The sequence below is a fragment of the Rhinolophus hipposideros genome (assembly GCF_964194185.1).
Source record: "Rhinolophus hipposideros genome assembly, chromosome: 6".
In the NCBI taxonomy this organism is placed as follows: Eukaryota; Metazoa; Chordata; class Mammalia; order Chiroptera; family Rhinolophidae; genus Rhinolophus; species Rhinolophus hipposideros.
This window is the reverse complement of record NC_138052.1, coordinates 72,374,039-72,401,560: the sequence shown is the minus strand read 5'-3', so window position 1 is coordinate 72,401,560 and position 27,522 is coordinate 72,374,039. Positions and strand designations below refer to the sequence as shown.

The following is a 27,522-nucleotide window of genomic DNA, read 5'->3' as shown; positions in this document are numbered from 1 at the left end:
TCTTTCAATTATGTGATTTAAGTGTCTATTGCCAAGTGCTTTACATGTATTTTCTCATTTAATTCTTATTACAGTCTATTTATTAATACTTCATTGTTCCTGTTTTACTGATGAGAAAACTAAAGGTCAGAGATTGATGTAACTCAAATAGCTACTAAATAGTAGAGCTATTAGTTTCAATATATGTAATCTGACTAGAGACCTAAGCTTGAAACTATCTTTATTACTACTTTTTACATTGTTTGTTAGATTATTTCTGTAAATTCAGATGTCCCTTATCATTTCAAACTCAGAATGTCACATATCAAATGCATAATGTTCTCACTTAGGTAGTTTCTTCTCCTAATTGCCTTCACTTTTCAGAGGCAAACTGTTAAGTCATTACTAACCAAGTTCTATAGAGTCTTCCTTCATCTCTATTCTTATGCTAATGTCCTTGGTCCAGACTCTTATTAGATTCTGTCTAGACTATGGAAAGATTGTTCTGAACTTTCTGTTGAGTCTTTCTGCTGCTCAAAACCTTCATTGTCTCGTTATCTCCTAAAGTGTAGAGATCTGTACAATCAATCTACCTTTCTTTTTTTCAGCCAATATTTAGAATGACATTTCCTTGCCTCACACCATTAAAATCTCTGCTTTTCTTCAATATTTCACTCATGGTACCTCTCACGTCTAAATTCTAATCCTATTTCCCTTATTAATTAGGTGTGAGATTGTTGGCAGGAGAGGGGACTAGGAGCTCCCTTACAAATAATATATATGTGATTTAATACATAGTCTTTTTAATAGCTATTTTAAATACAGACAATTTTTAGACAATTTTCAGATAAGTTAAATTGCTACATAAAAGTGTGAGTACTTGATATATATTTAACAATACATGAATGACTCACCTTTGCATAAGGGCTTCCTAGTGTTGCATAGTAATAAATAAAATATTAAAATGATAAAACCAAAAAGATACAACTGGCTTCATAATCTAGTAAACATTATTTACAATAATAAGAATTATTCAAAAGCTAGTTATACGTTAATTGTACTAATTTTGGAAACTACAGAAAACTATCACTCCACTGCAGAGAAAATGTCTGTAGACATTTGGGAGTTTCCTATCAGTTTTTCCCCTCAAAACTGAATGATTAACAAACTGATCTTTTTAGGAAATGCTGATTATGTTTGTAAGAAAATTAATGGCTTGGGAGACCGAGTAATTAGAAATACTACATTAATATTAAATAGCAAACCTGTCTGTTGTATTTCCTTAACTGCATCAAACAATAATGTTGTATTTAGTCAAAAGTCTTCACAGATTATTTTTCTCACGGGGATTTCAGTGCTTCAGTTTGCACGTTACCATCCGTCTGTTTTGCTTGCTTTTCAGGGATGTGACATTAATGAGATGTCATAAGTAAAGTGAGTACAGAACTACCTCTAAAGAGAATACTGACTTGTTTTATTTTAAGATTTATACTCTAAATCCAGGAGATAGCTAAAAATTTTTAAATGAATAAAGTGTTCCAGGTAGTGACTGTACTCAATTAAAAATAATGTACTCTTACTAGAATTAAAGAGTTTTAGTTAAGATGGCATAGTAAAGTTGTTCCAAACTCATAGTAATCACTAAAAAAAAAAGGAAACCCCAAAATACATATCTTGGCTAGATAAGAAGATAAATGTGGACCAGAAACAAAATAGAAAAACAAAGTGGTGAGTGGGGCTGAAATGGATGGGTGGAGCTCTTACTATAAAAGTAGGCCCCAGCATCTGGGAGTTCAGTTTTTGCAGCTTGGTAGAAATTAAAAGTGTTTCCAGTACAATGTTCCTTCAGCTTACTGATTGTATCAACAGTATTTCAGATATCAGAGGCCCTAAAATATCAGTATAATACACTGTAGAAGTGGGAACCTGAAGGTGAAGTGGAGACAACTCTATAACCACTAGATAAAGAGGAATAACCACAGAGGAAGAAGAAAAAAACTAATGATACTGTACTCACAATGAGCCTACAAAATTAACCAACAAAATCATCCAACAAAATCAATATTTGGAACAATAATTCACTCCAGATGAAAATAATTGTGAATTCTATACATTTAGGGAGCAAAGAGAAAAATTATGAAATTTCATCTATTAAATATACAATAAGAATTCTATATACATATACATATATATGTACATCTATTCATATACAATAAGAATTCCATACATTTAGGGAGCAAAGAGAAAAATTATGGAATTACATCTATTAAAAAGGACAAGAAATTAGAAGAATATGAACAAGAACCAATCAGAAATCTTAGAAATTAAGAAAGTAAGTTAGTTAAATTACTGGGTTTTTAAAAAAGAAACAACTCAAAATTTGGAATGAACTCTAGAATGAACAGAGTTGAAAAGAGAATTCATAAGTTGGAAGATCATACTGAGGAATTTATCCAAAATATAGCAGAGAAAAACATATACAAGCATGAGCCATTAAGACATATAAAGAATAATTATACGACACTGAAGAAAGAAATGAAAGAAGACATAAATAGATGGAAACACATTCCATGTTCATGGATAGGAAGAATTAATATAGTTAAAATGTCCATACTGCCTAAGGCAATATACATATTCAATGCAATTCCTATCAAACTACCAACGACGTTTTTCACAAAAATAGAACATATAATCCTGAAATTTATATGGGACCATAAAGGACCCCGCATAGCCTCAGCAATCTTGAGAAATAAGAACAAAGTGGGAGGTATAACGATACCTGATTTCAAACTATACTACAAGGCTACAGTAATCAAAACAGCATGGTACTGGCATAAAAATAGACACATAGATCAATGGAACAGAATAGAGAGCCCAGAAGTGAATCCATGCCTATATGCCCATCTAATCTACGACAATGGAAGCAAGAATGTACGATGGGGTAAAGACAGTCTGTTCAATAAGTGCTGTTGGGAAACCTGGAGAGACACATGCAAGAAAATGAAGCTGGACCACCTCCTTACACCATATACAAAAATAAATTCAAAATGCCTTAAAGACTTAAATATAAGATCTGAAACCATAAAATATCTTGAAGAAAATATAGGAAGAAACTTCATGGACATTACCCGGAGTAAGATTTTTAGTGATATATCCCCTCACGCGATGGAAGTAAGAGAAAAAATAAACATGTGGGATTACATCAAACTAAAAAGTTTTTTCACCGCAAAGGAAACCATCAATAAAACAAAAAGGGATCCTACTGAATGGGAAAAGATATTTGCCAATGATATATCTGATAAGGGATTAATATCACAAATCTATAAAAAACTTACTCAACTCAACTCCAAAAAAACAAACAACCCAATTAAAAAATGGGCAGAGGACTTGAGGAGACATTTTTCTTAAAAGGACATACAGAAGGCAAGAAGACATATGAAGAAATGCTCAACCTCACTAACCATCAGAGAAATGCAAATAAAAACCACAATGAGATACCACCTCACCCCAGTCAAAATGGCTATCATCAATAAATCAACAAACAACAAATGCTGGCGGGGATGTGGAGAAAAGGGAACGCTAGTGCACTGTTGGTGGGATTGCAGATTAGTGCAGCCACTATGGAAAACAGTATGGAGGTATCTCAGGAATCTGTAGAACTACCCTATGATCCAGTAATTCCACTCCTAGGCATCTACCCGGAAAAATCTAAAACTCCAATTCAAAAATCTGTATGCACTCCTATGTTTATTGCAGCACTTTACACAATAGCCAAGATATGGAAACAACCGAAATGCCCATCGGTCGATGACTGGATTAAGAAGCTGTGGTACATTTATACAATGGAGTACTACGCAGCCATAAAGAAAAAAGAAATCTTATCATTTGCAACAACATGGATGGATCTAGAGAACATTATGTTAAGTGAAATAAGTCAGAAAGAGAAAGACAAGTACCATATGATCTCACTTATATGCGGAATCTAAAGAAAAGAATATGTGTATGAACTAATCAGAAACAGTTTTGGGGACACAAAAAACCGAGAGTTGTTAGATGGGCGGGGGGAAGGGGGTGGGGGATGGGGGAAAGGGTGAAGGGATTGGGGGGCAGCTGGTGACCATAGGATGGCCTCAGGGTGTTTTGAGAATTACTTTGGGGAACTTATTCAATAGTGTTTGGGGATTTTGTTGGGTGTCCGATGGACATGTGTCCTGTTTGGGAGACCACTTCAGGGATGCTGTCGATGCCTGGTCATGGCATTGTACACCAGAGACTGGACATTAATGAATGCCAACTATAATTTTATGTGTATAATGTGATGGCTCGGTGTGTGGTCGGGGTGGTGGTGGATGTGGGGAGGGGGGTTCACGGTGTGAGGGATGTAAAAATAAAATAAAATAAAATAAAACTATTAAAAAAAAAAGACATATAAAGAATAAAACCTAATAGAAGATTCAGATAAAAAGCAACTATGGCTGAAAAATATTTGAGGGGATTAGAGTTTAGAATTTTCTAGAACTAAAGGAAGACATGAATCTCTGGAATGACATTTCACTCTACCTAAGCATCTTAGAGAACCTCAGGACATCAAGTTTAAAGGGAAAATTCTTTAAAAGATTCAAAGAGAAAAAGAAAGCTTATTTGTATAGGAGGGACAGTTTGACCCCAGACTTCTCGTTGACTACTATAGTACTATACTACTATAGATGCCCCAAGATATGGGGATTCTGTCTTCAAAGAGTTAAGGAACACTGAGGAATGATTTGTAATAGAAACAACAAAACAAATACATACATAGCAACCTACAGAGGGTACCAAAAAAATGTATATACATTTTAAGAAATGAAAAACTGTATTAAAATTGTAATAATATATACCGATAACAAAAGATGAATACAAGTTATGTGTATACATTGTTTTGGCGTCCCTGGTATATAACTTTAAAACAAAGGAGTAAGTGAAAAGAAAATCAGAAATGAAATCTACAGCATAAAATTATTTGATAAGATTCAGATATATACATAACAACACATTTTACAAGAACACATTCAAATAAAAAGGTACACATCAAACACATTAGAATGATTTTTGAGGAGAGGTGGCAATGAGGAAAGCGTTAAAAAGGAATGAATGTACAAGTAAATGAAAAAACGTAAGAAAAGAGTCTTGCATGGACCAATAATGATAGCTAAAAAAGGAAAATTGTTGCCAATCTGGATTTTTTTTTTACAATTCAACTATTATTTGTGAATGACGGCAAAATAGAGCTTCACAGATACCAAGACTAAGAGAATTCTCTACCCACAGGATTCACTAAAAGATCTAAAGAATGGACTTTTGCAAGAGCACAGAAAGAAAGTATAGGATATAAAAAATAATGGTGAGCCATCCTTCTTCCTTGTCCTATATAGGGAAGCCTGCCATGATCCACTTACCTCTGATGGGTTGATGAATTTATTTAGTCCTAATGCTTAGTTAGGAAGACTGTTCAGTTTTCACACTAAGCTATATCCACAAACTGCCACTATCAATAACAAAAATGGTATTTTGGCCTCCAGCTACTATACTTTATATTGTTTCTTAACTTTTTCCTAAATTTCTGGTAGACTAATGCAGGGAAAACGGATGCCATTTATTGGGTCTCCTCAGAGACCCAAACATTTTATGTAATGGTGAGAACACTGAGAAATAAAACATGTGGAATTTGATGTAGTAAAATATACAGATGAAAAGGCTTTTGGTGAGATTAGGAGGTATGCTATTTATAATGCTATTTATAATGCTACGTTTATAGCATCAATACACATAAAATACTTAGGAAGAGATTAAACAAAAGGTATGCAATACCTCTATATTAAAAACTCTAGAACATGCTGAGAGAAAGAATACCTAAATAAATGGAGATGCATACTATGTTCATAGATTGAAATGTGTAATATTGTTAAGGTGTCAGTCCTTCACAAATTGATCTATAAATTCGATGCCATCCCAATCTAAACCCCAGAAATCTACAATTCAATAATAAAAAAGACAAATGACCCAATTTAAAAATTGGCAAAAGATTTACAAACACTTAACAATGGAGTATATACAAATAGCCAATTAACACATGAAAAAGTACTCCTCATCGTCAGTCATCAGGAAAATACCCATTAAAGCTACAAGGAAATACCACTACACAATGACTGGAATGGATACAACTAAAAAGATTCCCAACATTGTTAATGAGGCTGTGGAACAATAGAACTCCATACATTGCTAATACATGAGAATGGCAATGGGAATGTATGTAGCAATTTCTTATAAAGTTAAGTATACACCAATCCTTTGACAGAGAAAAATCCATTTCTAGGTCTTTTTATTTCCGAGAGAAATAAAAACATTTGTTCACAAAAAAGACTTGTATAGGCATGTATATACCAACTTTATTTACCATAGTCAAAAATGAAAACATACTGTTACATTCATACAATAGATTACTGAATAGTAATCTATTCAGCAATAAAAAAGAACTAACTAGAGAAGTAAAAACTAAGGTGAAAAAAATCAACATAGTTATTACTTCTAGTAGGCTAGGCATTGGCTGGAATGGGATACAAGGGAACTTTCTGAAGAGTTTGAAATGTTCTATACCATAATATTCATTTGTCAAAAGTATACAGATATAAATCATACACTTCAATATATATAAATATTACCAGAAAGAACCATGTAATAATGATAATGCTGATAAAATCTGTTTATTGACTGCTTTTGTTTTTTCTCGGAGTATGGGTCACATTTTCCTATTCCTTTACATGTCTAGTATTTTTCAGTTGGATATTTGGCATTTTAAATGATGAATTTTAGAGACTCTGAATTCTGTTTTGCTTCTCTGAAGAATCATTTTTATTCAAGGAGGCAGTTAACTTGGTTGAAGTCAAACTCTAGATTCTGTCTCCTCTGTACTGGTAGCAGCTAAAATCTTTACCTAGTTACTTCATTTTTTAGCTGCTGATTTTCTGTCAGGACCCTTGGGGACCCCTCTCTAATTCATGATCAACACAGGTGTTGGGAGGACTTTGTATATAGATTTTTGGGATCACCTCCTCTTTGGCTGCCTACCTTCCAAGATATTTTTCCTAAATTTCTGGTAGTTCTCCAGCCTTGAATTCTGTCATCTGATATCTCAAGCCAGTAAGACTTGGCTTTCTGCTCAGCCTATCCCCAGTGGCAAGCAGATTTCGCAGTGTGCTCCGTCCAAAAACCACAAATATGCAAATCTCCCCTTGTGCAGATTTATCCACCCAGCCACTTCCTCCCCCTTGCCAGGGATTGTGTGCTCTCTGCAAGTAGCATAGCTTCCAGAGAGCAAAAGGACGACTGAGTTTATTGCTCTCAAATCCAATTGTTACTAAAATAAAGGGGGGTTCATTTTGCACATCAAAGCTAAATGAGATATGAGCAGGGGTTTGCAGCAAAGAAAGGAAAGGTTTATGTAAGGAAATGGCGCCAAGTCCAGAGACACATGTGAGCCAGTGCTCAAAGACCTGGCTCCTCGATGGCCTCTAGGGGTAAATTACAGAGAGAAAGGATCATTAGTCATGGTAGCTAAGGGAGTTGGAATTGTGACCTCTACAGATTGGTTGGAGGGAGTTGATAATTGGATCAGCTCCTGATGTCAGTCTGTCATTCTGTCTGGCTTTGAGGGGTTATGGTTGGTGGGATCATTTTGCCTTCATGGGTCTTGAAATCAAGATGTTATCTTTAATAGAAACCAGAAAAACAATACAAAAGATCAATGAATCCAAGAGCTGGTTCTTAGAGAAGATAAACAAAATTGACAAACCTTTAGCCAGACTCATTAAAAAAAGGAGAGAGAGGACCCAAATTAATAAAATCAGAAATGAAAGAGGAGAAGTGACAACAGACACCACAGAAATACAAAAAATTTTAAGAAATTACTATGATCAACTATATGCCAACAAATTTGACAGTCTGGAAGAAATGGACAATTTCCTAGAGGCGCACAACCTTCCAAGGCTAACTCAAGAAGAAACAGAAAGCCTAAACAGTCTGATTACCACCAGGGAAATTGAATCAGTAATCAATAATCTCCCAACAAACAAAAGCCCTGGACCAGATGGCTTTACAGGTGAATTTTTCAAAACATTCAAAAAAGAATTATCACCTATTCTCCTCAAGCTCTTCCAAAAAATCCAGAAGGAAGGAAGACTCCCAAACACTTTTTAGGAAGCCACTATCACCCTGATCCCAAAAGCAGACAAAGACACCACAAAAAAAAAGATGTTATCTTTAGTTGGATTGAAACTGTGTTTCTATGGTCAATAGGCCTGAGGCTTTATTCCTAAGACTGTTTGATGCTGACCAGAATCTGATATCCTAAGGGCTTAATGATTGAGTGGTGTACAGTATGTGCCAAGGTAGAAGGATAAGGAAAGGAAAGCAAGGGAGTCATGGCGCTGTTAGGCTAGACAAGGCCAGTTTGAATCGAGAAAGAAAAGAGAAGTGATTTTAAAGAAGTGAAATTTTGCGTGATTACACAATCAGATAAGTTACTCTTTCTCCCCCAAAAAGGAGATAATAAGGGAGAGGAGAGAGGCCAGGAGGAGAGTACTGTCTGAGATACAGCAGCATGGAAGTTGAGGTAGGAAGAGATGTTCACTTTCGATACTCCCTAGAATTTTGTTCTCTTAACTGATTGGGCCTAAGCCTGCAATCGCAGTCGCCATAGTAGAAGAGATCAGCAATCTGTCATACAATTGGACTGACCTCCATGCTAATAACAATCTGGGAGGATGGGAAACTAATCAAAAACAGTGAAGAGGAACCAAAAGCAGAGATAAATTAGAGGGGAAAGATAAACTACAAGTTTTTCCTCAAGACTACGTATCAGAACACTGTAATACTGTTTGTTCTGTATAATACAGTATAATGCATTATAACAGTATAATGCTGTTTGTTGTTTTAGGTGGATCCCAAATAGTTTTTTGTTTTTTATCATTTGAAATTCTTTGTATTTAAGAGTAATTTTGCATTTATCACACTAAATAGTATAATTTTTCTTATTGTGTCATCTTCATTTATACTGTTTGTTATGTTGCCTTACTCCTGTTTTTCCCACCCAGCTTTTTGCTTTTTACTAGTTTTCCTTGCTCTCTTCTTTTGCCCCCAGTAATTTATGTTAGACATCCTATTTTTATTTAATTAGTAATTACTTCAAAATAAAAAGAAAGTGAAACTCTATTTTTTTTTTTACCAACATTAAGAATATGTTAGTATTATTGATCCCCTGGAAATGAGAAATGAGTCACATACTTAAGTCCTCCCTTTGTTCTTACCTCCCACCATTTATTGGAATAATCTGAGCTTTTAAAACTATTATTATTTCTTTTTTTACATCTCCTTAAAAAACACTTTTCACATTTGCATTTCCGCATATAGTCATATTAACCATGTTCAGAACAATTACTTTGACATTAATTTCTAAGCTAATAGGTTATAAATTCTCTCTTTTATAACAGATCTTCCCTAAAATCTTTATTTTTTGTTTATTTATTGGATACTAAAGTATTTCTTTGATTTTTAAAGAAGAGCATGCATCTGAATCTTTGCATATCTGAGAATATTTATCAAATGTATTCTTCTGACTTTGCAGTTATAACTAGAGGAAGTTTTCCTAAGGAAATGACAGCAGTATACAAGTATGTGTGTACAAGTTCATTTTGCAGTGTTATTACAAAAGCAAAAATTAGAAACTAGTAAATGTCTACAAATAGAAATTGGTCAGATAAAATAGGATTATGTCCAGCCACTATTGCAAAACATAATCGGTTTATCATCTTTGTCACCTAACTGCAATTAAGTATCATTAATCTTTTTGCCTGTACTTGTGCAAGTTATAACAAATTTAAATCCTATAAAACAAACATTAGCATGTTTAGCTGTTAACATTAATATTATATTTAGCATCTTTTTTAGTTTTTCAATTAGACTAAATATTGGCTAAATAGATATTTATTACTGAAAAGATTTTTTTTTTTTAAGAACTTTAATTTTAGTCTGTTCCTTGTAGTCACTCCATGGATTCCTTTGGGCAATCCAGATCAGAAGATAACCAGTCAGTAGTCAGCAGAATGCAAAAGAAATACTGGAAAACTAAACAGGTCTTTATCAAAGCAACAGGAAAAAAGGAGGATGAGCACGTGGTGGCATCTGATGCCGAACTGGATGCTAAACTTGAGGTAAATCTGAGGATTCTGTGTATTGCATATAACTGGTTATTATTTGGGACTACTAGTGAGACGATGACAAGCTTTCACACTGAAGACTTATTGGGATAAATGCAAATTCAATAATAGACTGTTGAACTGTATTTATCTGTTAGATCATCTGGATAGCAGGGTCACAATTCTCACAAATTGAGAATTAATAAAACTGGTGTTCATAAATTAGATAAATCATTAGTTATTTCTCTGGCACAGTATTCTTATTTTTAAGCTAAATATTAATGAATTAATTATATTTAATTTAATTATATTTAATATTAATTAAATTAAATATTATTAATAATATTTCTAATTGGGACCATATACTCATTATATAGTATGTCATAATATTTTTACTACTTTTATATGAAGTCTTATACCTGACTGAAATAAATTAATTGAAATCAAATAGTGAGGACTTTGTAGGGTACAGCTTTTGATTCTATTATTAAGGGGTAGAGTTACTGAAGTATTAATAATATATACTTTGGCTCTGTTTTTCATTTTAAATCAAAGGAATAATTACCAAGAAACAACTTTAAACCTACAGGTATTTTATACTTTTAAGTAATTAAGCTAATTAGAGGGAAGGTCTCAAGTATTTAATGAAAAGTCTGGATTTTTAAATGCACATTTACTATTTCCATGTACATATACTAATTTAAGATAACTTTTCCAAATATTTTCAAGCAGGGATTCTGTTATGCTTGGAATATAATAATTTGTTGAGATTCTTAAAAAGTAAAGGTTTAATTAAATAGGTCTTAATCTAAGTATTTTCATTCTTAGTAAGTAAACTTATGTCACTGTCATAACAAATAAGGAAATAGATACCAAATTAACAAGCTTTTACTATTTAGGTTTGAAAAGTACTCCTCCTAGAATTCAATGATAAATGTTGGAAAAATAAAGGGACTTTAGTAATATGTGTCTTAACACTAAGGGAACTCTTCTCTGTTTCCATATATATTTCTACAGAAGTAGATATTTTTGTATTGTTTTACATCGTTAGATAATCCATGGGTGACATATTTTATATTCAGTGTTATTTTTTTCCATTAGACAAATATTTGGAATCAACCAAAAACTTTCTCCCACATTTGTACTATTTTTTTTTTTAACAGGACTTTATTGGGGAACAGTGTGTACTTCCAGGACTTTTTTCCAAGTCGTTATCCTTTCAATCTTAGTTGTGGAGGGTGCCATTCAGCTTCAAGTTGTTGTCCTTTCAGTCTTAGTTGTGGAGGGTGCAGCTCAGCTACAGGTCTAGTTGCCCGTTGTTAGTTGCAGGGGGCACAGCCCACCATCCCTTGTGGGAGTCGAACCGTCAACCTTTAGGTTGAGAGGACGCACTTCAACCAACTGAGCCAGGAGCTCAGCAGCGGCTCAGCTCAAGGTGCCATGTTCAATCTTAGTTGCAGGGAGTGGAGCCCACCATCCTTTGCAGGACTCGAGGAGTTGAACTGGCACCTTGTGGTTGAGAGCCCACTGGCCCGTGTGGGAATTGAACTGGCAGTCTTCAAAGTTAGGAACACAGAGCTCCAACCGCCTGAGCCAGTGGGCTGGCCCTATACTATTTTTTTAATAATGAGAAATATTTTTATTTTATGTATTTGGAATCAACCAAAAACTTTCTCCCACATTTGTACTATTTTTTTTAAACAGGACTTTATTGGGGAATATCAAATCATTATGTTGTACACTTTAAATATATTAAAATTTATGTGTCAAATTATAAAACTGAAAAAAGTAGCTTCATTGTAAAAATAAAAAGCAATAGTAGATAAATGTTTCAAGGACCCATGGGGAAAAAAATCAACCATAATCACTTGTTTTTGTATTCGTTTCTAGTCTTCCATATGGATTTAAAATAGCTTTTTAAATTGCCAAATCCATATACCAAATTTAATTCAAACATACCTAAACTAATATGGAAAATTGATGGTTGCTCTTCTGTTTAGATTTCAGTGTTTATTTTCAATCCTCCTTAGGTCTGATCAAACATCAAACAAAATAATAGCAATAGTGCTTCAGAGACAGAATAATCAGGCTTAATGGAGATATTGGAAATTTATTTGATAATCAAAGGGTTAGTGCTTAATATTATAACACAGTGCCAAGGTCTTTTTGAACTAAAGTCTTATAACAATTCTTCAGGGTAGGACTTTGTTAGAAGAAGGCTTCCACCCTAAAACCTATGCCACCTCTTTTCTCTGGGAAAACCTAAATATATAGATAAGTGTGAAGTGTTACCTCGTGTATAATGTGTCCTAATCTCAAATTTTCATGTGCTTACTTTGAAATGGGAGTCTACTGGATATTTTATTTTTCTGTTAGCTATTACCAATAGTACCATGTTTCCCCCAAAATAAGACTTAGCTGGACAATCAGCTCTAATGCATCTTTTGAAGCAAAAATTAATATAAGACCCGGTATTTATATTATATTTATATTATATTATATTATATTACATTACATTATACCCAGTATATTATATTTTATTTTATTTTATTATATTTTATTATATATATTATATTATATTAATATTATATTATACCGGGCCTTATAGTAAAATAAGACCCGGTCTTATATTAATTTTTGCTCCAAAAGACGCATTACTGCTGATTGTCAGGCTAGGTCTTATTTTCGGGGAAACATGGTAGTAATAAAGAGATTAATATTCATGGAAAATTCTAAACTAAAATAATCCACAAGTTATTTTTTATTGTAATACATTATTTAATTTTTATGGTAAATTCACTGACCTGTTTTGCTTAGAACAATATTGGAGAAAAGCCAGACTCAGGGTTAATATTTTCTAAGGTTATCTATACTCTTTTCATCTGTGGTTGACAAAGTTTGATGCAGTTTATATTGGATTTACCTTTTTGCTATTTATATAGTTTGGAGCTGAGGGAAGAACAAACTCCACAGTTATAAGTTTTTATTAATTCCCATGTATTTATCACCATTTTTTGCCAGCCATCCTGGGGGAAAATCAGAAATAAAATCAAAACTGAAGTACACCACAGTCCAGGAAAATAGACATAATACTTATAAGGAAATGTTTTGCTTTTTAAGTGCTTATAACAGATATTTTATATTTATGGTTCTTTAAATTGTCCTAATAAAATTTATTATTTCAAAGGTTTTTCACTCCATTCAAGAGACATGCTCTGAACTCCTGAAGATAGTTGAGAAATATCAGCTAAGACTCAATGGTATGAAACCATAGATATATATCCAATAATTCCCATTTAATGTAAATATTCATTTGCATTTTTAAAACAAAATATTTAATGTAAAAAGTTTATTGAACTGTTTTGTGAATAGTTTCTTATGACAAAATATGAGTATTTACAGTAACCTGTTCTCAGAGCCCCTAGTGTCCTCAGCTCATCAGATCCTGACACAGATTCATTTTGCTGAGTTCAATTTTCCTTCCCAGCTTCTTAAGTGGCTTTGTTTCCATCACTTAAAAACTCTGTCTCCTGAACCCGACCTGCCATTGCAGTTACCATCCCATTCCTCCTCATTTCACAGAAAATTTTGCCATAATTGTCTGTATATACAGTCTCCATTCTTTTCATTCCACCTTCTCTTGTACTCACTCCAGTTAAGTTTTCATCCCCACCTCTCCACCAAATTGCTCTCGTCATAATCGTGAAGAGCTGAACCCAGTGACCAATTTTCAGTCCTCGTCTTACTTGACTTCTTACATTTAACATGGTTGATTACTCCCTTCTCCTTCACTTGGCTTCCAGGAATCACACTTCCCCGAATTTCCTCCTTCTGGCCATTCCTTCTCAGTATCCTGCCTTTCCTGCATTCTTCTCTTCTTGATATCTTCAGATTGGAATTAAACCTTTGGATCTCTTCTCTTGCTTTAATTACAGATGCCTACTGGATATGGTTACCTCTGTGATCCTGGTTACTTCTCTGACCTAATTTTCTAAAACTCTGTCCTCTTCAGCCATATTGATCTCCTTCACAGAACTCATATCTCCATAGTAGGCTCCCTAACTTCCTTTATGTATTTGGTCAAATGTCATCTTTTCAGTGAGGTTTGTCCTGACCCCCATATTTAAAATGAAGTACCCCTCTTTCTTATAACTCTGTCTACTTAACAATATTCAACATTCTATACCGTTTATCTATGTTTGTCTTAATCATCCCTTGAATATGCTCTCCTTAAGAACAGGAATTTGTTTTATTTTTGTATCCTCAAAGCCTAGATACAATGTCTAGCATGTAGTTTGTACTCAGTAAATATTTGCTCAATGAATGACTGTATTCTGTAACTATGTGATCTCAAAACATTATTATCAAAGCTCATATACGCTCATATTGTTCCATTAAAGCAAGAAACCCAGTATAGCATGATAATTTTTTGAGTGCCTAGCATGTATAAGACTATGTGCTTTGCCTAAGGAAATGCTGGAGAAACAACTTTTTGTAATACAATGAGAGATACCAAATAGTATGTAATTGAGTTCAGAAAGTGATACAGACATAACTCTGAATTCTCTCACAGTGAGAAAGAACTGGATTAGCGTAATTAGTAAAGGCAACCCCATTGCTGGGAAATGAGGTAAAACCTAGAGGGTTTACAGAAGTTGAATATGTGGAGAAAAGATGAGATTTGGAGTCAGCAGGATAAGCTTAGAGTGAGAACAGTCTGCATGGGGAGAAGAGTTTGTAATTGAGACTAATAGGGGGATAAAAAAGCAAAGGCAGGTGGGTCAGATTGCTAAGGACCTTAAATATTTTACCAAGCAGTGAAAGCCATCACAGTCATTGGATCAAGGGAGTCCTGTGATAGAAATGGAAATATGAAGAAACATTGACAAGTTTGTGTGTCCTGCATTTTGTCCTGAAATCACGAGATCTTTTAGACGCCAATGGGAGGTATATATATATATTCACTCCTTATCCTGAAATGTTTATATATATTTCATTGGGTACTTTCTCTTCAAGATTGTGTATAATTATGTGATTTCTTGAAGACTATTCTATTAATACATCTTCTGTTGAAACTAACATCAAACAACTACAGTAGATTAGTCCAGTGCTGTAAATCTTAATGGGAATCACTTGACTGGGGATAGAACATGTAGGGGTAGGGTCTCTGTATTTTGGGGCAGGTCCCAACACAGAAATCAGCACCCATTCAGTTTCATCTCCTACCGTTTTTGCATTCGTAAGGATAAGGTTCAATTCTTCAGGGTAGAACTTTGTTAGAGAAGGCTGCAGTCCTAGTTCTTAGAGAGCTTTGTGAATTATCATATACAAATTAATATTTTTCTAGTAATGTTCACTGAGGTATATTTAATGAAATTCTGATTCAAGGAAATGTATAACTATACATCTCTCAAGTAATCAGAGTATTAAATTTAAAAGATTCCCCAAATCTAGTCCACTCCGGAGCAAGTTAAATGCTCATAACATAGCGTATGGTTTTATTAAAGGTGATACTACAGAATATGTAGACAGCCTCTCTCATAACACCACCGTGCTCTCCTAGGGCACCTGTAGGTATGACAGGGAGTAACAGTGGGAGTGGGGAGCTAGCAGGTGAGCAGGCCTGAGTTCTATTGCTGCCTCAGAAGTATAAGGGACTTCCCTTTCAGTTGTTTTTTTTTTAATTAAAATTTATTGGGGTGACAGTGGTTAGTAAAATTACATAGGTTTCAAGTGTACATTTCCGTAATACGAAATCTGTATATTACATTGTGTTCTCACCACCCAGTGTCAGTTCTCCTTCCGTCACCATATATTTGACCCCATTCAGTTTTTAACTTCAGTTTTTCCATCAGTAAACTAGGGTGAAATTAGGCATGGTATTTGTCATTTTTTTACTTCAAGCTTACAGTTTGAACGCTTTATGGTACTCCCCCCTTATTATTCTTATTGTGACTAGAATAAGACTTATTCTAGTCTTATTATTATTATATCTAGACTTATTATCCTTATTGTGACTAGAATAAGACACTTCAGGAGTTCTTTTAAAACTTTGTGATAAAAGACCACATTTTTTGTTTTGTGTTTTATTTTCAATCTGTTGAAAATTGACACTTTTGTAAAATACAATAAAAATGAATTTTTTAGAAAAATGAAAGATGAAAAATATAAGCATACTTTATGATTATTCGATTCAACAGATATAAAATGCTTAGTCAAATTGGTGTTAAGTTACTAATCAGTTTCTTAGTTTTGGTACTTGCCACAGGTAACATGGTCTGGACTGGCATTGGTCCCTGGACCACACTGTGAGTTGCAGGACACTGTATGGCAACTTTTAGGATTTCAGCAACAAAATTATAGGCATCTGTGAGTCTGTGATACTGAAGTCAGGATGGGCATGAAGAATAAGTTAAATTTAAATAGCAAACAAATATTTTATAAGAGGCCAATCCTAAAATGAATTTCTGCACATCTGAAAATGCATCATTTTTGGTTTTGTTTTACTTTGTCTTTATGGGATTTTTTTTTCACTAAAGATCAATCTTTCCCAAAGCAAGTTGTTATTTCACTGCATCAAAACCATCTGTAATGCTTGTTTAAAAAAAGCATTCCTTGGACCTATAAAATCAGAATCTTTGGAAATGAAGCCCAGCATTGCATTTTTAAAATAAGTCATCTTCTCCCAAGTAATTCTTATGTATAGAGAATTATTTCTGTGAGAATTTTAGTTGTGTTTGTGGTGTGTGTTTTAAACAAATGATAAAATAAAACAATTAACTATACTGTAATTTTTTCCTAGTTATATCAGAGGAAGAAAATGAACTAGGGCTCTTTTTAAAGTTTCAAGCAGAACGAGATACATCGCAAGCTGGCAAAATGATGGATGCCACTGGCAAGGCACTCTGTTCCTCAGCCAAGCAAAGGTTTACATGGTTTTGTATCATCCTTAAATCTGTAGTCAATATGATAGTTTTGATGTATGTACCTGAATTTGCATATTTGAAAAGATCATTCCAGTAGAGGGTTAAAAGGGAAATACGTTGCAGTACATAAATTATTTTGATGCCTAACTCTCTTATTTTGTATTTTAAATAATTATTTAAAAATTGATATTCTCAGTTGCTTAATTCCTAGAATTAGCCTTTATGCCTGTATTAAATTTCTTAAGAGGTTTAATTAACAGAGGCATAGAATAGCTAAAATTTAAATATGTATAGGTATATATTTTTTCACTTTTTTGGATACTATACTATCCATGAGTACACTGGAACTTTTTAAGCAGAGGAAACTTTTTCTTCTTAATTATGTACTTTGCATTTATCATTTTACAGTTTTCTTTAGCTTAAAGATACCTGCTACAAAGAATCTCCTACAATTGCTAAATACAACCAAAATCTTTGCATTTTCAGAAGAAAATAAACACAGCCTTATCAGACCTGTAATGACGATCCATAACTTAAGTGGCTTCGTTCTGAAACCCCACCTCAGTGCAAAAGTCCATCGTTAAGGAATTGACACAGAGGCGCTCAATCCGAGACCCTCCATTGTCATTAAGTCAAACGCAGACCAGCAGAGCTGAATGGACTTGTGTTTCTTAAATCCTTGTTCTTTTTTGTCCTTATCCTCAGCTGCTAAGAACTTGATCCTCATTAGTTCTTCTAATATTTTATCTGCTTTTCTAATACCAAGGTTTTTCCTAAATTTGTCTTTCTGTTTGTAAGATAGTACTTAATGAATACAGGATCTCTTACCCATGGAACTCTTTTCTAAATGGCAGATTTACTTGGCCTGTTATTTATACATGGATTAACATCTAAAATGTTGCAAACATGGTATATTTCTTAAATTAAGAAAAGGGAAAGATATTGACACATCTTTATTAACAATTCAAAGTTAGCTGTATGATCCTTACTTGCCTTCTAAAGCTCCTTAGGCGTCTTCATAACTTCCTATTTATAGATTAATCTTGATAGCAAATATGCTCTATGGTTTTTTTTTAATCTTTGTTTTGTTTATGGGATGTACATCTCTCTGATTTTTACCTCTCTGCTATTAGATTGGCCCTGTACACGACCCTGTCTCGTCTTAAGCAAGAAGTAGCAACATTCAGTCAAAGGGCAGTATCTGATACATTGATGACAATTAATCGGATGGAGCAAGCACGCACAGAATACAGAGGAGCTCTGCTGTGGATGAAAGATGTATCCCAAGAACTAGACCCAGACACCTTAAAACAAATGGAAAAGTTCAGAAAAGTATGAAAATGCATCCTTTTTCTTTTCTTGCTACATAAACTTCTTAAACTTTTACAGAAGAACCTAAAGATCAGACTATTTTTGAGAAAATGTTATAAATTCTTGGTTGCTTGGAGCTCCTTGGTTAAAGTACAGAATGTTATCACACTTTTTCTTTTACTCTTTGAGTGGCATCCCCACCTCATCAACATTTTCCATTAATTTTTTTTATCCCCCTCACAATAGATCTAACTGTCCTTTAAATGTTGCTTACCTAGACTTTTAGGATTTGTTTACAGGAGGGAAATAGTTTATTAGGAAAAAATACATAAGTAAAAATTCATGTAAATGATTATTAATTATAAATAAAGGTTATCAAATTTTTCATTCTGTACACCTAAAATCTATGTAACTTTACTAACAATTGTCACCCCAATAATCTTTGATTAAAACATTTTTTTCATTCTGTCATAATACATAGTTTTACCACAAACTTTTAAAGCAACTGTTTATGTATGAATGTTTTTGCTATATAAACTTCTTAATTATAAATTGTATTCCATAGTTTACCACACATGACTAAAATTCATTTATTCCTTCATTTCATAAATGTTTAGAGTGACTATAATAAAAATTATATTTAATGTTGATGGAGCCTTTATTCTATGCCAGCTGTTATAAGTGGTTGCCTCATTGATTACTCCCAACAGATCTGAGAAGTAGGTGGACACATTGCCTTAGGCCACAGCAGCCTGTTATTCTATCCCCCTTATAGTCTTTGACAATTAAAGTACAATCCGAGTGAGTGGTTGCACAACATTGTGAATGCATTGTTACTTTATTGTATATTTTAAAATGCTTAAGTATATGTTATGTGAATTTCATCTCAATTAAACAAAAAGGTGAAAGATTTAAGAAGTACAAATTGGTAGTTACAAAATAGTCACAGGGATGTAAAGTACAGCATGGAGAATATAGTCAATAATCATGTAACAACTATGTATAGTGCCAGATGGGTACTAGACTTATTGGGGGGATCACTGCATAAATTATATAAATGTCTAACCACTATTCTGTACATCTGAAACTAATACAAAATAAAACTGAATGTCAACTGTAAAAAAATAATAATAAAATAACCACAGCATAATAATAATAAAACCACAATCATTATCAGAAAGTCTAAAATAAAAAATGTGACAATAATAAAAAAAAGAATTTGATTCAAACCTCTTCCTTGGTTCCTCTGTGGCCACATCTTGCACTTACTTTCTATACTCTAGTCCTTTCTGTGCTCCAGTAAGGAATATGTACTACCCTATTCCTTCCTGTTCTGTCAACAAGATAAACTCTGTACCCATATCCCATGCCCAGGACTTTGGTCCTTGTTTTCCCCTGGGCCCAGAATGTTCTCTTCAGGGTCTTAACATGGCCCACTCATCACCTTTCCATCCCAGTTTAGACATCATGCATAAGCTCACTAAGGGCTTCTCTGATCATCTTATCGAAAATAGTCACCCATTTCTGTTCACTATGTTATCTTCACAGTTTAAGATTATCTTATATATTTATTTACTTCCCCCCCCCCATTTCTTCCCACTCAGGGATGGTGGAGAAGAACACTGTTTTGTTCACAATATCCCAATGCTTAGCATAGTGCCTGGCACATATTAGATACCTTATAAATATTTGTTAAATGAATGAGTATATTTAAAAGTTGAGTATTCACACTACTTAGTTACATGTAACTCACCTTATGTATAATAGAATAGGCCTGTATTTAAATTTATAAATATATCTCCATGATTCAGAACTATTATTAATGCTTCAAAACACCTTAACTAGTTTCCCTTTCCATTTATTCTTCTACTCTTATCTAAATATTATCTATCAATAGCTGTTTTTTTTCTTAACTACCATGTTTCCTCAAAAATAAGACCTAGCCGGACAATCAGCTTTAATGCGTCTTTTGGAGCAAAAATTAATATAAGACCGGGTCTTATTTTTGGGTGAACATGGTATATACTTTCCATCTGTAATTGCATACTTTCTCAGAATAAAGATAGCTACTGGAAAGAATCTCCTATAATTACTAAAAATAGCCAAAATTGTTACCATTAATCATGAAATAATAATACAGAGAAAGGGAATTAGTCGTATTTATTACAGTTTCATGTGTTTGAAAGTATGTATCATGAACCTGTATGGTATACTTATAATCTCTATTATCAGTAATAATAATTAACATTTTTGTGGTTGCAGGTACAGATCCAAGTCAGAAATAGCAAATCTTCTTTTGACAAACTAAAGATGGATGTTTGTCAGAAAGTGGATTTACTCGGAGCTAGTCGCTGCAATATGTTATCTCATTCACTCACTACCTACCAGGTAACCACTTCCATGGTCAGCATGTCCTTGCAGTAAAGATGAGTGGTGAGATTCCTTTTGAAAAGTTGTCTAAAAGGTGTGAAAAAATGTATAATTGATCAGAAACCTTTGATTTGCTAAAATTGACTTACTGAGGTGATGAGTCAGAGAATCACAGCATTCTAGACTGAAAAAGACCTTGGGGATTGTCTACTCCAGTGTCTTTATTCTCCTTAGTGTCCTAGGACAGAGAGACTTAGGGACCATCTGGGATTAAGGAGAGGAATGTGGAGGAGCCCATTAGCCCTGTTCACCCAGAGCGACTCCATTTCTGCATATAATTTCATTTGAAGCAAAGATACTGTGGTCCAAAATATTTAAAACATTTTTGTCATTTAATGGATGAGGAAAGTGAAACCTATAATAATTAAAGTAAGTGGCAGTGTTGGGCCTAAAAACCTAAATTTTCTATTCTGGGTTGTGTGTTCTTTTTATTCTGCCAAATTACCATCCCACTTCACTTTAACCTCAAAAGTCTCACTTGTGCTTATATTACCCCAGATCACACATAAAAATATACAATGAATAAGTTAGATATTAATAAGTAGCAGTTACTGATTTTAACATTTTTGTATTTGTAAATGGCAAAATAGGAGAATAAACTGCCTTTACATTAGAAAAGGGTAATAAACTAAAGGAAATGGACAATCACTGCTGCATCTAGGAAATCTACCTAATTCAGTACAGTACTGTGGAATTCAAAAATCAAGAAAGGATGCATTTGAAAATAAAAGTGTATGACAATCTGTGCAGCCTATCGCCTGAAATACAATAGCTGTTACCATGTTTCCCGAAAATAAGACTGGGTTTTATATTAATTTTTGCTCCAAAAGACACATTAGGGCTTATGTTCAGGGGATGTCATCCTGAAAAATCATGTTAGAGCTTATTTTCCAGTTAGGTCTTATTTTCAGGGAAACACGGTAGTTCAGTTCTCCTTTATTCTCCCCACTCATCTGCTTCATTTTGAACAGGAACATTAAAGCAGCAAGGAAAATATTCCATTATTTGAGTTAGCTTGAGAACAAATTTTTTGGGCAAGTCTTTCTTGAACCCTAAATGAAAGACCCAATTTAGTAGTACATATTGTTTTTCTCCAATTAATAAAAGTTTATATATGCCTACCAAGATAAAGATTTACACATATACCCCTAATACAGATATAGTATTTTTGTTCTTTCAAGGCTTCTCTTTTGGATTCCTCAGAAGGTGTTCTTATCCACCAGTTTCATTCTCTTCGCTACAATTACTCTCCAGCTGGCTCCAGTGTACATTCCAGTACTATATGTAGATAACACATACATGCAGATACAGGTGCCAGGTCTTATGTAAAATTACTGTTTACAGTGCTTTTTGGTTCCCCAAAGTTGAAAATTGAATTTAGTGCCTGCTGCTTATGATTTGGCAACTATTCATCTACTATCGTAGTGAGGAAAAATAGCACTGAAAAAAAATCATAGAGAGAAAGCAGAACTGTAACGTCACCTTTGCCTTTTTTTTGCAGAGAACACTGCTTGGATTCTGGGAGAAAACAGCTCGAATGATGTCCCAAATCCGTGGGGCCAGTATTGCCTTTCATCCATATGATCTTGTAGCTCCCAAGGTACATTTCTTTCCATGTCTTTTGCTGGCTATATTACACTTCATTTGGATAATGACGTTGAAACTGTTTTTTGTTAAGTCTAATTGCAAACTTATAAAACATTGGGAAACATTTTTCTATACTTCTTCAGCCAAGAATCTGCACTCCCAGAGCCAGACATTTTTCTGCACTTCTGTGAGTCCAAATGCTACCAGCATCACTAAAATATCTGTGGGAATACTGCTGGTGGGCTCAGGATATTAGTGGGGGAATAGTAAAAGAGGGAGAAAGTGAAAAGAAAACTAAAATGCAAAAGAGATAAGAATGGGTTACAGAAAGACTTAAGTTGGAACAGTGATGGAAAGTGGTCATTTATTTCAAAAAATGACCAGATTACCTACCTGACAATTTTGGAAGTTAAAGAAAATTTTCATTGCTTTACTTTTGTATTCACATCATAGATGTGATTCATAACATAAAAATTATGCCAGTTTTGGTTAATATACGTGTGATTGCAGCTGAAACGACTACTGCATTAGATCTGATTTTTCTATAAAACCTACTTATAAGAGGCGCTCTCCCGCTATGATAGTGGTTTTAACATTTGTGTATCTTCCTGTCAACTTTCTTTGCATATGGCTTCTCCAGCAGAGTCGCACTGTGGTAATCAGTTCTTCAGTTCTGGTAGGCTAGGTTTCAGTACGTTTGAAATTCTCATTCTGTATTATTTTCAGTACAGCTTGAAAATGTTGTTGGGTTTGTTCAATCTAGGTGTGGTATCTGTGATGGGTTTATATCTTGCAACTGTATATTCCTGGGGCGTGGTATGGATTTTGAAGTCATGTTCTGACATAGTATATTGCAGTCTAATAGATACACTGGAATTTGTTTTTGTTTTTTTGTTGCGTGTATGTTTTTTTAATTTTTTCTATATTAATGCTTCACTGAATGGTATACTATGTATTTAGGCAAATTTAAGATCCAATTTCTGCTCAGAATTGAAGCTGAAAATCTGTAGGTATAGTTAGAGCATTGTAGTACCGGCTAACATCACGGCATACCACAAAGTTGTAAACCCTGTGGTTAGCTCACGTAACAGTGCGTGGCTGTCACAGGGCAGCCAGGAAAAACAAGGACTCGGGGCTCAGTTCAAATTATATCAATATTAGCATACATTTCCTATACCTCTCACTCTCTACTTCAGAACTATTCCTATTTTATATTGTTCTTTAGAATTTTTACTCTCATTTTGTTTGCACAGAGAAACAATCTTTCAGTTTATTTACTTATGAATTGCTTATTCTTAGCAACTACAAGACACTTCAAGCAAGCTCACTGAAGACCACAAAGAAAAACAAGCAGAAAACAATTCCCTCACTGAAGACCTCAATAAGTAAGCAAGCAGAAGTTATATATCATATTATAGAAGTCCTGGATATCACTGTATGATTATATTTGGAAAGAATTGTTTCTTCCCTGGCTTATGAATACTTATTTTTATGTCATTTTTCCAGTTAACATTAACATTTGTTTTGAAGCCTTATGTTTTCCCCTCATTTTTAACACGGCAGGCAAAAATCAATGACAGGAATACAGAACAGCTTGGGGTGAGAACTCCAAATTCTGTGGTTTGGGAGACTAAGCCTTGTATTAAGATCCTCTACCTGTGAATCCCAGAAGGGGCAGCTTGAAAAAGAAAGTGACAAACGCCAGCAGCTTTGAGATAGAATCTGTTGAAAATCCATCTCCAAAACAGCACCGATAGGATTGGGCCTTGATTCCTGAAAGTGGAGGCTCTTGCTGTGAACATCCTTCATGTTGCCTGTTTTCCTTTTATTACATCTTACCTTTTCTTCCTTTCAGAGCTGTCACTTCTCATTTTAACCAGATTGTACTAAGTATAATAACAAACCCAGAAATAAGGCCGAAAAAGTTACAAACCATATATTGATGAGTGGAAGAGGATTCAAAATATTTCCAAAAAGGGGGAATATAAGCATTTCCCCCTTTGCCCTGTGGAGAAATTCAAACAATTTTTTTTGCTAATTTGAATATGTAAATGTTTTAGAATGTAGATTAAAGAATCAAAGGTATAGTTATAAATTAAACTTAACTTCGTTCTACATTGACATTTAAAGTAACAGATTAAATACATTAATTTGGTAAATTTTTTCCATTATCACATTTCATGAAACTTTTATTCAGAATCTTCTCATGCATTTTCAGCATTATGAAAACTACTTTTTGAGTTAACTAACAGATTCCAAAGCACTTCACCTGCTCTTCCATCCAAGTTATTTAAACAACCCATATATGTACTATCATTGGAAATTTTATTCAAAGTCACAAGTATCTATTTGTTCTTTGGCTTATTTTTGTGGTATTTGCAAATAAATACTGTACTACTTTTTAAACATATTTAAAGACTTATTAAAAACAACCTTCGGGGCCGGCCCGGTGGCTTAGACTGTTGGAGCTCCATGCTCCTAACTCCGAAGGTTGCCAGTTCGATTCCCACAGGGGCCAGTGGGCTCTCAATCACAACGTTACCTGTTCAACTCCTCGAGTCTCACAAGGGATGGTGGGCAGCACTCCCTGCAACTAAGATTGAACACAGCACCTTGAGCTGAGCTGCCACTGAGCTCCTGGATGGCTCAGTTGATTAGAGGGCATCCTCTCAACCACAAGGTTGCCAGTTCGACTCCCGCAAGGGATGGTGGGCTGCACCCCCTGCAACAGCAACGGCAACTGGACCTGGAGCTGAGCTGCACCCTCCACAACTAAGATTGAAAGGACAACAACTTAAAGCTAAACGGCACCCTCCACAACTAAGATTAAAAGGACAACTTGACTTGGAAAAAAGTCCTGGAAGTACACACTGTTCCCCAATAAAGTCCTGTTCTCCTTCCCCAATTAAAAAAAAAAAAAAGAAAAGAAAAACCTTCAATACCATAATTTTAAGATTGTATGCCAGGAATAATGACTAAATAGGTGTTCAATTTCTTTGTCTCATTTTTTCATTATTATTTATTTTATATTTTTATTTCTTTGTCTCGTTTTTTAATTATTACACCAGATGGGTGATATAAATATCCAAAAGTGGTGTTAATTGAGAATATTTGAGGCAAAAATGTGTCTTATATTGCAAACATCACTTTGTTGTTCAAAATAGAGTACTCCATTTTTTCTGCAGTTCTTCATTCCCTCTTAGTTCCCAAGTGTTGTTGAGCAAAACCCTTCAGTGCTTGACAAGTACACTTCATATTTGATGGTTTTGTTAACAGACATTCTCTGTGATATAGTACTTGCACAGTGCCTGGTGCTTCTTCAATAGTCAGTAAATGTTTACTGAATGAATACGGGTGAATGATTATTTTCATAATCTACATAAATCTATAGAAGGCATAAGATTTGTCTCAGACAGATTTTAGGAGATCTACCAGACAGTTAAAAAGGTTTTTTGAAACCACATAAACTGTTTGTAGAATATGAGTCCCCAATGTATTTTAACCAAAATATTTGCATTTTTGGTTTTTAGGTTAGTTTTATCAGATGAGGAAGTGAGCTTGGGAAGTGAATCAGGTAAGATGGTAAATTCATTAAAATGTGAAATAATCACATTAAATGTCAAAACAGTTTGTCACAGCCTTTTAAAATAATATCCATTCAAATAAAAAAACATGTTCAATCACTTTATAAGTCTCTTCTATACAATCAGTTTTGTTCCCTAGCTCTAGTTTTGTTCCCTAGCTCTACTGAATTGTAATTGATATATAGCACTGTGTAAGTCTATGGCGTACAACGTGAAGATTTAATATATGTATATATTGCAAAATGATTATCACAGTAAGATTAGGTAACACATCCATCACCTCTCAAAGTTACCGTATTTATTTTGGGGGTAAGAACATTTAAGATTTACTCTCTTAGCAACTGTCAAGTACACAATACAGTACTGTTAACTATAGTTACCATCCTCTACATTAGATTCCCAGAACTTATTCATAACTAGATATTTGTACCCTCTGACCAATCTCCCCATTTCCCCTACCTCCCAGACCCTAGCAACTACCAATTTACTCTGTTTCTATGAGTTTGGCTTTTTCAGATCTCACATTGAAGTGAGATCATACTGTATTTGTCTTTCTCTAATTTATCACTTAGCATAATGCCCTCCAGGTTTATCCATGTTGTCGCAAGTGGCAGAATTTCCTTCTTTTTTTATGGCTGAATATTCTATTGTTTGTATATATGTGTTTTCTTTATCCATTCATCTGTGACAGACACTTAGGTTGTTTCCATATCTTGACTATTGTAAATAATGATGCAATGACCATTGGGTGCAGATACCTCTTCAAGATAGTGATTTCATTTCCTTTGGGTATATACCCAGAAGTAGGATTGCTGGACTGTATGGTAGTTCTACTTTTAAGTTTCTGAAGAACCTTCATACCATTTTCCACAATGTCTATACCAATTCTACAGTACACAATCAACAGGACACAAAGTTACCCTTTTCTCCACATCCTCACCAGCACTTGTTCTCTTATCTTTCTAATGATAGTCATTCTAACAGGTGTGAGGTGATGTCTCTCATTTTCTTTTTCCTTAACTACAGCTTTTAGTTTAGAAGTTAGTAAAAATGCCTCTGGTGGTGTGGTAAGCTTGGCTTGTTTGTTTGGAAATATTGTTATTCATCACTTTTTAAAGTCAGTTTTATTCAATAAACAATTTTAGGTTGGCTTTTTCTTTCAGCAACTTGTAAATATTATTTTATTATTTCTGCTTTCCATGTACTGTTGAGAAATACGTTAATCTAATTATTGTTTCTTTATAGTGAATTTTTCTTTCTATCTGGCTGCTTTTAGGATGTGCTGTTTGTTTTTGGTGTTCTACTGTTTCAGTACAGTGTATCTAAATGTGTGATTTTTTTTTGTGGGTTTATTTTTTTTCCCCGTAGTATAAGTGTGTTTCCTGTATCTGTGTCTTTTACTAGTTCTGGAAAATTCTCAACCATTACCTTTTTTTCTTTTCTTTTTTTGATGTGATAAAATATGCATAGCTCAAC

General features: G+C 34.1%; 1 protein-coding gene across 3 annotated transcripts in view; it reads left to right on the top strand.

Annotated features, from left to right (window-relative positions):
- ICA1L (islet cell autoantigen 1 like) overlaps window positions 1–27,522 on the top strand; it is a 59,882-nt gene that overhangs the window by 10,153 nt on the left and 22,207 nt on the right. For 2 of the 3 annotated variants that reach the window (XM_081051450.1, XM_081051451.1), the window contains exons 3-10: window positions 10,055–10,223; window positions 13,396–13,468; window positions 17,011–17,134; window positions 18,268–18,466; window positions 20,708–20,833; window positions 22,377–22,475; window positions 23,762–23,847; window positions 25,993–26,036. In XM_081051450.1, coding sequence (XP_080907576.1) covers window positions 10,055–10,223; window positions 13,396–13,468; window positions 17,011–17,134; window positions 18,268–18,466; window positions 20,708–20,833; window positions 22,377–22,475; window positions 23,762–23,847; window positions 25,993–26,036 — 920 coding nt within the window. Of the gene's footprint in view, window positions 1–8,536; window positions 8,627–10,054; window positions 10,224–13,395; window positions 13,469–17,010; window positions 17,135–18,267; window positions 18,467–20,707; window positions 20,834–22,376; window positions 22,476–23,761; window positions 23,848–25,992; window positions 26,037–27,522 lie in introns of those variants that run through there. The other variant, XM_081051452.1, reaches the window with a different exon arrangement.